General features: G+C 32.1%; 2 protein-coding genes across 2 annotated transcripts in view; both read left to right on the forward strand.

Annotated features, from left to right (window-relative positions):
- Nucleotides 1-7,061, forward strand: LOC129805244 (uncharacterized). Its single transcript, XM_055853023.1, has 7 exons — nt 1-15; nt 122-329; nt 2,823-3,383; nt 4,095-4,583; nt 4,704-5,305; nt 5,371-6,069; nt 6,782-7,061. Exons 1-7 carry the CDS (start codon nt 1-3, stop codon nt 6,959-6,961), a joined length of 2,754 nt encoding a protein of 917 aa, XP_055708998.1. The 3' UTR covers nt 6,962-7,061.
- Nucleotides 7,062-10,277: 3,216 nt separating this feature from the next.
- The window catches only part of LOC129807505 (CAD protein), a 36,461-nt gene continuing 33,766 nt past the window's right edge, over nt 10,278-12,972 (forward strand). The window contains exon 1 of the mRNA XM_055856803.1: nt 10,278-11,041. Within this exon, the coding sequence (XP_055712778.1) occupies nt 10,618-11,041 (424 nt within the window). The 5' untranslated portion in view covers nt 10,278-10,617. The remainder of the gene's footprint in view (nt 11,042-12,972) is intronic.

Here is a 12,972-nt window from a genome sequence, read left to right on the forward strand (position 1 = left end):
ATGTATGTAATTTGTGTATGTATGTATATATATATGCAAATTACTATATAATATTCTAAAAGATTCATGGTTTAATTCAATTATTTTAATTAATTACGTGATTATTTGTTCACAATTTTAGAATGAAAAAGTCAAAAGTGATCTTCTGGGAAGCTATAGCAATGCAAAACACTCTTACAGAGGTCATCGATCAGAATCTGTTATGTCCACGGACTCAGATATTAGATTTACAAGAAGAAAACTGGGAGAAAATGAAAGATGTGGCTGTGCTTTAATCGCTGGCTTTTTAGCCACACTTCTTTTGGCTGGAGCTATTGTCTACATTGGATGTGAGTAATTTTAAACAAAATAAATAACTAATGTATAACAATCAATGTATTAATCAAATTTATTTTAACCTTACGTAAATTTCACTTGCTTTTAGTGAAAGCAAAGATTTTGTGCAATAATTTTCTATATTGCAAAGAAACTAGATTTATTTAATTGTGTAAAACAAACAAAATGAGCCTAAAATAAAGGATTTCCTTTGTGATGGCGTGTAATACAGGATCTATAACATGTAGGGTAAAATATCTCACAAGTAAATTCGATTTAATTAAATCTGACAACTCAGAATGCATTAGTAAAATGATAAGAGCAATAATCAAAAACGTAATCTGTAGGAGTACTTTTGTTGGTAAATTCGTAATATGTGCTCTTATGTTAAGGTGAAACAATCATTCTTTTTTAGAAGAAGGAAACGACCGAGCTGCTTGAAATTTTTGGTATTATGCTTTATACATATTTAAAGCACTTAAACTTTTTTCACAAAAAAAAAATAGAAAATATCGTATACTATAGTCCAATGGAGCGCCTCGTCGCAGAACACCCTGATTTGCGGGAAATCTGCAGCTCTGCAACTCATAATTCTTGTACGAGAAAAAAATTTCAATTTTAATTAGTCCATTTAATAGTTAAAGTAAAAACCCCAAAGAAAATCGTGATTTTTGGAAAAATATTCAGTTTTGGGTTAAAATTTTAACTTGCTGTAAAAAACATGCTGTAAAAAAATAGAAAAATAGGTTTTTAACAATTCTTTTAGTTCAACTAGAAGAGCATTGAATGCTGATGAAATTAATTAAATGCGATCGACTCATATCTTTCCAGTAAATTCAAAGAAATTGTAAAAATGAGAAGTGAAGAAAACGCGCTTCAAAGTTTTGAATGTTCGCCCAAACGCTTCCAAATGTGTTTGGCGTTCCTTTGCATTCGCCTCTGTATCTTCATAAATACGTTGAATTCGCGTTTTTATAGATACCGTAGATGCGGGTGACTTTGTCCTCCGTGGGTGACTGCCCCTCTCGTGCTCGTAAGCTTTTCTTTACTTCTAGAACTTAAGGAGGATCTTTACCGATTCGATTTACCATGTTTGATCGGTGAGAACCGTTCTTAAACATTATTATTAATCGTTTATTATTTATTGATCGTGTCGAGGCTTTAAAAAAATTAAGTATGTCTTGCCCAGAAACGGGCCACGTCAATGGCAAGCGGACTTGCCGACATCAAATCTTCTGCTCCACAAGGGGCAGGATTGAGAGCCGGTCCTGAAAAGGACGTTTTTGTGGTGAGTGCTGTCATGACCACCAGATAAAAATCTGTGGGTTTACACTTGCGTTGTGGTTGAGGTGTTCGTGTGTGTTTTTCGACACACAATTTTAGCCTTGTGGTGGAAGGATTAGTCAGTCCCCGGAGACTGTCCAGGAGCACCGATTTAGTTTTGAAAAGCTCTAAAAACACGTGGAGGTTCCTTGCCATGCTATCTCACTATCCTCTTCAACATAACAACACAACTTAAACATTAAGAGTTAAAGAGAAGTTTACGAAAAGTAGGAGAACAAGGTCACCCTCGTAGGACAAAGTCTTCCGCATCTACGGTAGTTTACCTATTGATTTAATCAATAAAAAATATAGATTCTTTTGATCTCCTTAATTAACTCACTTCCCTTAATTTTCTACTTCCTTGACATTTATTATCATTATTATTTTAATCAAATCATCAATTGTAAATGGTGCGTTTTGAAATTTGTAGAATTGATTTTTATGTTATTTACAAATATGATTCAATATAAAATATTTAGGATTATGTATGAGACACATATAAAAAGATCCATTTCAATATATCATAATGTTTATCACAGATTTGATGGCATGCCCAAAATATTTTCTGATAAATTTGCATTGGAGCCTGTAGGTAGTTAATAAATAACGACAAACAGTCGTCATTTATTACATCATAAAAGACATAATAAAAATCAGTATTTTTACAAAGTACCTTCCACCTTACCACAAGCAATACAGTACGTATCCGTTTAAGACACAATTTTCAAGTATTTTATTTTTGAGTGAAAAAACTTCAATTTTAAGTCTGTATTTTGGGAGGGCAATGCAAATGCCTTTGCCTGTAAGAAGACTCAGCGCTTGCAAAATTGAGTCGAAGATAAATCCTTTTGTTTGCGAATTTATTTGCCAATTAAAATCTTTAACAATAATATTGCAATAATACATATATTAATATGCCAATATATTTTGCATAATTGGTCCTTACAATCCACCCTTTCGTATCTCATAGCCCCCACATACCCATTTAATAAGCAAAATCTGAGTATATTGGCTTGGGTGTTCCCAGGCACATGCTTCTCATCTGCTCTTATAAATGGAAACATGAGAACGACCCCTTTAAACATTGAGTGGGTTAATGTCTTCGTAAAAATAAAAATAGAACTCATTATTAATAAGCAGTATCGAAATTAAAAAAAATAATTAAATTTATTTTACTATTTCAGACACGTATTTTCGTCCAGATCCGTTACCTGACAGAGTATTTAGAGCAAGATTTAGAGTTATTAAAGGTGATACGTGGCAGCCAGAATTGGCTGATCAAAATTCTTTACGGTTCCAGCACTTATCCCGAGACTATCGGGAAAGGATTAATTTGGTTCTGAGGCGATCTGATCTCAGGGCGATGTATGAGGGATGTGAAATTCTTGCATTGGATGGAATTGACGATCAAAATGATCTAACAGTACATTTTATCCTGCATTTTGATCCTTATCGAGGCTTGGTGTCAGCTGCTGATTTACATGCAATCTTCACAGAAGAATTTGAAGCTCGTAGACCTCGATATTTTAATAATATAACTATAGATCTAACCTCATTAGATTTTCAAGAGATGCTGGGAAATTTTGACGATATCTCAGGAACTTCTTCATCGCCTTTAGGAAGAAAAGATGATATTCAAAATAGCACAATAATAGTGAAGCATTCTCCCCGACGATGTGAACCGGTGCGACTTCTGTATTGTCGTAATATAGGATACAATTTAACAACATATCCCAACTTACTTGGTAAGACACTTAAATATATACAAATATTTCCTAAAAATCTTAAAAATTACGTTTCCTTACATCATTTAAAAAAAAAAGCATGGGAAGAAGAAAATTCTATACGGTGCTTTAACTGCTCAAACTAGCAAAAAAATCTTCAAATAATTTCAGTAGTCGATGAACATTGCTAAAAGTATTGATTTAAGTATTGCAACTTGCAATAATAATTATTTTGTAGCAATAATTTTTACAGGTCTACAAAAAATTGAAAATTTTGAAAACTGCAAAATAAGTTTTCGTTTATTTCATTATTATGATTTTTTAAATTTAATTTTATTATTATATTTTTGTGCTAATTTTCAAAATGACCTTCAGTTTTTCCTTAAAATCAAAAGTTATATATTTTTGTGTTAGTTTTTTTGCTGTTTTTTTTTTGTTACATTATTTGTCATATCTCTGGTTTTAGTAAAATAGTTTTTTAAAAAAAATTTGATATGTTGGAAATGTAGAAAATTTTAGTTCGACTTTGTTGCAAACTTGAATTTTTTAAACTTTTAGGGAATTCTTTCAATGTTTTAATCTCATTTGCAAATTTTACGAATTTTCATGCCTAGTGTCTTATTTTGATTTTACTAATGCAAAAAAAAAGATTAGAAATACGAAGATTTATTCAGAGATATAATAGTTCTTAAAAACCATAATCAGTTAAAAATCAGTGCTATGTATTTTCAGGACATATGTCTTTCGAAGAAGTCGAGCAAAATGTGATTGCATTTAGAGAACTTGTGGATGCAGAATGTTTTCGGCAAGCTTTCGATTTCGTATGTAGACTCTTACAACCACCATGTGAACAACGAGAACCTCTTGAACCACAAGTTGGACAAGTGTGCCGAAGATATTGTCAGGAGTTTTTAAATGGATGCGGAAATCGTTTACCAAAGAAATTCAGGAAATATTTCAATTGTGAAAGATTTCCTGAGTCTACAGGCAGTCAAACATGTCGAAGTCGACCAGAATGTGTGGCAGATCTTCAATCACATGCTCTATCATCGAGGCTTTGCGATGGGATTGCGGATTGTCCAGATCTTAGTGATGAGATAACCTGTTCATTCTGTCCGGAAAATTCTCTTTATTGTGGGCGCGGAAGGGCATGTATCTCTAGGAGGTTGCGTTGCGATGGTAAAGCTGATTGTCCAGACGGAAGTGACGAGATGGATTGTTGTGAGTTAAAAAATATATTGATATGTATATAAATTTGTTTAGCTATTTCATTTGCTTGTGTGCCGCTAAATTATTTCTAACTTTTCTACTATGTTGCTAATAATATAAATATTTTTACAGTATCAATTGCTCCTTTGGTGTCACATGTGTCGAGACCAGTACCATTAACTCCGCACAGAAATAAATTCTATAACGAAGGTTTTGCCATATTTTCGGAGAAGGGGATAACTGGAAAATTATGTGCCGAAGGTTTAGATTCAGAAAAGGACACAATAGTTCGGAATACTGTGGCCGAGTCATTGTGCAAGGCTCTTGGTTATCAAAACTTGCTGCATGCGGAAGTGCGGAGTGATAATGAACCCAATATTACTTATGTTCGCGTTTTTAATCCTCGAACACCTGAAATATCGTTTGTACGGACCAATTGCAGAAAGAGGCTGGCATTATATCTAAAGTGTGATAATTTGGAATGTGGAGTTCAATCATTGTTCTCTGGAAGTCGCACGATGACTCTGTCAAAAATGAGTGCCCCCGGAGATTGGCCCTGGCATGTGAGTCTCTATAGAAGTGATATCCATGTGTGTGACGGCACTCTTGTATCTGATGAGTGGGTGCTTACAACGGAAGGATGCTTTCAAGGTCAGTCGAAAGCAACATGGATGGCGGTTTTTGGTTCAGTAAGACTTTCATCATCTCCACCATGGATGCAACGAAGGAGGATAGTGAGTTTTTTTTTTTAATTTCTTTTAATTATTCAACATTACCTAAATACATACTTATTTTATAGATTGGCATGGTGAAATCACCTGTAGAGGGTTCGACAGCAGCTCTTATTCGTTTAGAGACGCCAGTTCAATATTCAGATTTTGTTCGACCTGTTTGTCTTCCCGATGATATCCAAAAAAATCGTATTCTGTCTACAACGCGATTAACTAGTGGAAGAAATCGTCCACAAGCTGAAAAATTAAAAAATATTCTCATGGATTTTGAAATATTGTCATCATCTGCTCGTCGAAAGATTAAAGTCAATAGGGATTATTTTAGCAGTCCAGCCAATGATGCTAGTGGCAGTGAAAATATTTATCCTCGAGCTCTACATGAGGAATTTGAAGAAATTGATTTACCAAAGGCAGAGTCACTTAATAGTCCTTTATTCAGCAAAAATTATCCCCTACCCAACAATTCGCCACAAACTCTGGAGTATGAGGAACGAAGTAATGCATTCAAAGAGTCCCAATATTCATCCCTTACTAATCCGTCGATTGCAATGGTACACTATGCAAATGCTGCAGTTGCTGATGTGGCTAATACTCGGGTGCAATCTCATCACTGGACCAATTGCAATACACTTGGATGGGCAAGACAAAGAGATCATTTGCAGCGAGTTCAGCTCAAAATTGGTGATATGGAGGCGTGCGAAAATGTTTCAATTGCAACAGTTAACAGCATGTGCACAGAGACAGCTTATCATAAACAAGATTGTATGGTAAGTGAAATCTTTTTTTATTTTTTTAAATTTATTATGTGGAAAAATATCATGAACTGACCTATAACTGGACAAAATTATCTACGGTATATTACAAAATTTTCAACACTGATGTTTCTATCTCACAATAATACTATTTTATTATATCACAATATTAAATTACATTGTTAGGTACTATTTTTATATACTGAGATACTAGGATATACTAAGTTTTGCTAATACGCTATTACCTAAGGTCAGATATTAGAAAGGCTTTCATTTTGCTTGCAAACACTTTAGTTGTTAATTACAGAATAGATCCATTTTTTATAAAAAAAAATAGGTTTCTTTACTGTCTTTACTTAATTATTTATTGGCTAAATTTATTTTTTGCTCACTAAATATAATTCTGTTTACTGTCCATTGGTAGTTTTGCATTACATAAATTGGCACTTTTGAGAACAATTTTATTTTTATTTCCTGTATACATATTTCTTTATACATGCATAAAACTAGGAATTTGGCTTAATTTCCGAAAGCCTTGAATTTGTAAACAAAAGGGAATCATAATTTACTTTAAGTTGATTGATATATCAATTATAAAATTGATTTAAAAATTTGAAGGTAAAAGTAGCTCTACTTAAGTTAGGTGTGAAACACGTATTTTCGTTTTGAAAATATCAAAAATTTTGCATTTTTTGTAATGTATTTTTTTTTCTTTCTTACGGAAAAGGAGGAAGAATTTGCGGGAAGTCCAGTGCTGTGTCTGCTTCCTGATAATAAACGATGGGCCCTAGTCGGAATAGCATCTTGGCGAATTGCATGTGCTATTAGTGGGACCGAACGGCCTCGAATGTACGATAAGATATCATCAAACTCTGCATGGATTCGAGATATAATCAGTGCAACGTAACCATAAATTTTATAAACTTTGTATTTTTATAGGAAAAAATTAAATTATAAATTGATACTTATTTAATAAATTAAACTAAATCGGTTTGTAAATAAATAAATACTGCTTTATCAATGCTTGATGGAAGAAAAATGAAAAGTGATGTGCAACAGTTTGATAAGAAGTATGTTACTTAGCATTAATTTTGTTTCGTAGGGTCGAAGAGAAATATTTTAAAACTTAATGAAGATAAGATTTTGTAGAGCTTAAATTTCCCGCCTTATAGCAATAAATGCTCTACTGAGGCAACCCCAGAATATTCGAGACGCAATGTCTCTCTTCTAGACCAACGCCTCTGGTGATGGTGGAGACGACTGTATTAGAGTCGATCGTACGATCTCAGTGAGTACGGACGTGAGTTCGTCTTGAGTCGTACAAGTGATAGGACATAGTGCGGAGAGTTTGCTACAGTCTGGAGCCCACACCAGTCGATTGCATAAGCAGGTCACCTCCTAAGTATATTAGATTTAAGAGTAGATATTGCTTGCCCCCTATAATTTATGTTTTATTGTTTTCATACAATTGACGATGTAATGAATCCTGGGAAAATTTCTTCTAAATTTATGATAAATTTACTCAACTCGATTATGCAGAAATGAAGGTGGGGTTAAGAGTTTATTTCTCATTATTCTCTTTATTGATTGTGCATGTGCATTGAATTATGTATTTTACAGAATGGAGTAATATGTAAAATTGCCGCTTTCCCCACATCTATTCATCGATTATTACAACAATTTGGTTTAATAAAATGTACAAAAGTTTAGTTGCGGATTCATCAGAAGAAATCTATACTAACACTGTGCGACACGTTGTGGGTGTCTTTGACGAGAGTGCCAAAACTTGTTAGAGGGTCATTTAAGGACCTCAAATCTGCAATCCGTTTGTCCGGGTCACCTCTAGATTTTTTTGAAAAAGCATATTTAGTATTTTGATTTTTTATAAAATTCAAAAATTCATATCTCCGGTTCTAATTATCCGGTGGTAGTCACATAAAGCTAAACTGACGCGTAATTTCATCCTCTATAACTCTTGTGAACACATCAAGCATCTACGAATGAAGTATATTTTTTAAAGATTTTTTGAAAAAGGGCACCTAAAATGGTGCATTTTTCTGTGTTTTTTCCATCTTATAGTAATTTTACCACTTTAATAGAGCATTTTATATGTCAAATAACTATGCCTAAAAGTTAGAGAATTTAATATTCTTTCATATCTTTTTGGTTTAAATTTTCTATTATAATTCGTTTATTCACAATAATTTATTGAAAATAAAATGCATTATTATAAAAATAAAATCTCTTATTATATATAATTATTTGGTATCTTTGTCTAACCTACTGAAGAGCATTCTCTTTTGCATTCTCACTTACACATTTCACATAAAAAGAGGCGAAATGAAAAAAAAGAGACGTATATAGAAATAAAGAGAGAAGAATAGTTTTTTAGCACTCATAACAGCTATTCTTCTCTCTTTATTTCTATATACGTCGCTTTTCTTTCATTTCACCTCTTTTTATATGAAATTTGTAAGTGAGAGTGCAAAAGAAAATGCTTTTCAGTAGGTTAGACAAAGATACCAAATAATTATATATAATAAGTGATTTTAATGCACTTTATTTTCAAGAAATTATTGTGAATAAACAAATTAAGATAGAAAATTCAAACCAAAAGAAAATGAAAGAATATTAAATTCTCTAACTTTTAGGCATAGTTATTTGACATATAAAATGCTCTATTAAAGTGGGAAAATTACTAGAAGATGAAAAAACACAGAAAAATGCACCATTTTAGGTGCCCTTTTTCAAAAAAAATTTAAAAAATATACTTTAATTTCATCGTAGGTGCTTGATATGTTCACAAGAGTTATAGAGGATGAAATTACGCGTCAGTTTAGCTTTATGTGACTACCACGGGATAATTAGAACCGGAGATATGAATTTTTGAATTTTATAAAACAGCAAAAAACAAAAAATGCTTTTCCAAAAAAATCTAGAGGTGACCCGGACAAACGGATTGCAAATTTGAGGTCCTTAAATGACCCTCTAACAAGTTTTGGCACTCTCGTCAAAGACACCCACAAAAAGGTAAATTTTGTCGCACCGTGTAATCAGTCATAGAAGCCTAAGACAATTGTTCTACGCTGCAACAATAAGCACAACAGGTAACACTTATCAAGGTCCAATAATTACACAGTATAATGTTATGATCGACTCTCTGGCATATAAAAAAAGAAAGAAGAGGTATGAAAGCAACAGCGACTATAACTTTTTATCGGTATGTCTCAATATCAAATAATTCCAAATCAATTTTATCTTTAAATTTAAAATTTATTTAAAATCATCTATGGAATATTGAAATATAATATCAATAATTGTATAGAGGGAAGTGGGACACCTTTGAAATTAGGATTTTTCTCCTATGTTGAAGTGGAACTGAGCCATATCATAATGAAATTAGATTCTCAATCTGTTTGTGCAGCTAAATTATACTACGATAATGCTTAATTTTATTTAAAAATAGATGAAAAATTCCAATTTCAAAGGTGCCCCACTTTCAAACTGCTCCACTTCCCCCTATAATTATTGTATTATTAAATTGTAGGTTATCAATAACATTCTAAAACCTCGGTAAAAATCCACTTAATTATTTTATTTTATCCTGAAATCTCATACCGTTCTATAATTTTTTGATAGTCGATTCATGTTTTATCTCTTGGTTTTGAATTGAAAAAAATATTATCTTACAAATGACAAATTTGACAATAGCTGAATGCAATGGAAATATAAAAAATATACACTATCATTGAATTTCGGAAAATTGTTTGATATATTTTATAAGCTTGTATATTTGATTTTTTTCTACACTTAATTTTCAGATAAGTTTTTTTTACTAGAAATGAAAGAGAAATATTGATTTAAACCTTTTATATTTACGAGAAATTTAGTGTTTTTTGTGCGTGAAAGTAATTCAATAAAAATATTAATAAAAAATACATTTCCATATTAATATTTATAAAATCATACAAGTTCTTTATATGTTATTGTCATATTATAGGTTTATTTTTATTCAAACTCGATAAAGAAAATTCAATAATTATAATTTTTTATAGTTCAAATGCGTTCAAGTTATTTTTGACACTGATCTGTATAAAAACACCGAACATATAGAACCTATATGAAACAGACACACATTCAATAAAAAAGGTTTTTAGCCTCTGGTGGAAACCACTTGTTGTTCGAAAGATAGAGATAGATAATGAAATGCGTACTGTTATCCTTGTCATTGTCTCATATAGTGGATTATGGCGTGGTGGCGTTATCAAAGTGCTAAGAAATTCATGTAGACACGTGGTTTTCTATTTTCACTTTTTCCTGGTTTAATTACCTCAATTTTTTTTAATAACTATATGCAACATTCAGTTTTGCACATAATTTACCGAGTTGTTTTATGTGTATCTCAAATTTTGACTAAAACATTCAGTGAATCTAGTTATAGACGAGAAAATTTGTCATTTCAATCGACATAACCCATTTGTCAATTATAGTAGGCTACGCATTAGTGAAAAAACAGTATTCCTGTGAAGTTCATAGCGTTCATAGCTCTTCTCTCAAAAGAAAATGTCGGAAAAATTGGAGAAATGCAGTTTGATATTACAAGATGGGACCGTTCTTCACGGCGAAAGCATTGGTCATCGTGGTGATGTGGACGGAGAAGTGGTTTTTACCACAGCCATGGTGGCTTATCCGGAACAGATGTCGGACCCCTCTTTTGAAGGGCAGATTCTCGTATTCACGTACCCCCTCATTGGCAATTATGGTGTCCCGAGTGAAACTGAGCTTGACGAATATGGACTCCCTAAACACTTCGAGTCTGATTTCCATTGTGCCGGTATCGTGGTGGCGGAGTATTGCAAAGCCCCATCTCACTGGCAAATGGCCAAAACCTTGGACGCTTGGATGCAAGAAAAAAAAATTCCGGGTATAAGTGGAGTGGATACTCGCCTGCTTACCAAAAAAATCCGCGAAACTGGCGTTCTTTTAGGTAAGTATAACAGTAGGGTTATCCATGAACCCATATGATTTTTTTTTCTTCTTTATTAACCCATTCTTTAAGGACGATTGGATCACCGGTGACCCAAAAATAAAATTTGTCTTGAGGCCATCAAAGTCATGTTCTGTAATAATAAATCAAGACAAATGATTTTTTCTGACCCTTAATTTTTGACACTCTCTTTTAAGGGTTAATAGCTGCTAATTATTGCGGGAGATTCTAAACAATTCCACCTATTTATTTATCTAGTAAAAATAAAATGTTCCATGGCTTACATGAAATATGCTAATATACCTATATATATATTTAAATATGAAAATAATCGACCCCATCAAGATACCCTGCCTGTAAAATATAGTAGGCTAGGCATTAGTGAAAAAACAATGTTCCCACAGACCATGAAAATATTTTCTGATTTTTTTTCTTCTTGATCCCTTTAAAGGCGATTCTGCCACCAGTGACATAAAAATAAATTTTGTCCTGATTCAGTAAGTCATGTTCTGTAATAATAAATCAAGATAAATGATTTTTTCTGACCCCTAATTTTTGACCCTCTCTTCCAAGCGTTAATTGTTGCTAATTATTGCGTGAGATTCTAAACAATTCCACCTATTAATTTATCTAGTAAAAATAAAATCTTTCATTGCTTCCGTGAAATATATTAATATATATATATATATATATCGTCAGTTAAATCAGCATTTGTCGTAACTTTCTTTTGGCAACTTTTCAGGAGACGAAATTTTCAGTTCAATATTATTTTTCTTAAAAATGAGCCCCGAATGCGATACTTTTGAGGCAAAATAATAAAAGTGACACTAATAAACTGTAAGTTAACTCGAGAAAATCTTTATAAAATGATTTAAAAGCTGAGATATTGAGATATATGTTAGAAGAAACACAGTAATATTTTATCGTAACTTGCATCGTTTATAAAGCCGTAACTTCCAATGTATGAAGATCTTGGAAGTTACGACAATTTTCAAAAACACATTATATCAATTTTAATAACTCTAGTGACAATGAGTGACTTTATTTCACTAAATTAGTCAATTAAACTCTTATCCCTGTCCCTAAAAGATTTTATTTCATAAGTTTTATTGAATAAATTTTGTGCGCCACGTCGCTTGTTTTGTTTTGAATTAATGACAGATGAGTAGGGATTTTTTCTCAATTTTTTCCTCACAAATATTGAATTAAAATGATTTCATGTTACACTATTCGCACTGTCTTTCGATATTTGGAAGAGTTTGTAAACGTTTTTTTGAGAAATATTGCAATTTTGCTGCAAATTACAAGTCACGCAAGTGAGCAAAAGAAGTTACGGCAAATGCTGATTATTGAAAATTTTGTATGGAAATTTGTCGTAACTTCCCCAAAAATGGAAGTTACGACAAATTCTGATAAATTTTTCTTAATTAAGGGCACTTACGATAATTTTTGTTTAAAATAATTTTTATTGGGCTTATAAAAGTTCCCTTTTCACAAGTTCGTTTAATAAAGAAAATTACGCTGATTTCAAATATGTATATATCTCAAAATCGCAAAAATGAAGTTACGATAAATGCTGATTTAACTGACGATATATATATATATATATATATATATATATATATATATATATATATATATATATATATATTTAAATTTAAAAAATACGAAAATAATCGATCCCATCAAGATATCCTGTCTGTAAAATATAGTAGGCTACGCATTAGTGAAAAAAACAATATTCTCACAGACCATGAAAATATTTTCTGATTTTTTTTTTCTTCTTGTACACTTTAAAGATGATTGTGTCGCTAGTGACGTAAAATTAAAATTTGTCTTGAGGCCATCATGATCTGTAATAATAATAAGTCAGGAAAATTGATTTTTTCCGACCCCTAATTTTTTACCCTCTCTTCCAAGGGTTAAGGCGT

The sequence above is a fragment of the Phlebotomus papatasi genome, chromosome 3, assembly GCF_024763615.1.
Source record: "Phlebotomus papatasi isolate M1 chromosome 3, Ppap_2.1, whole genome shotgun sequence".
NCBI classification, from domain to species: Eukaryota; Metazoa; Arthropoda; class Insecta; order Diptera; family Psychodidae; genus Phlebotomus; species Phlebotomus papatasi.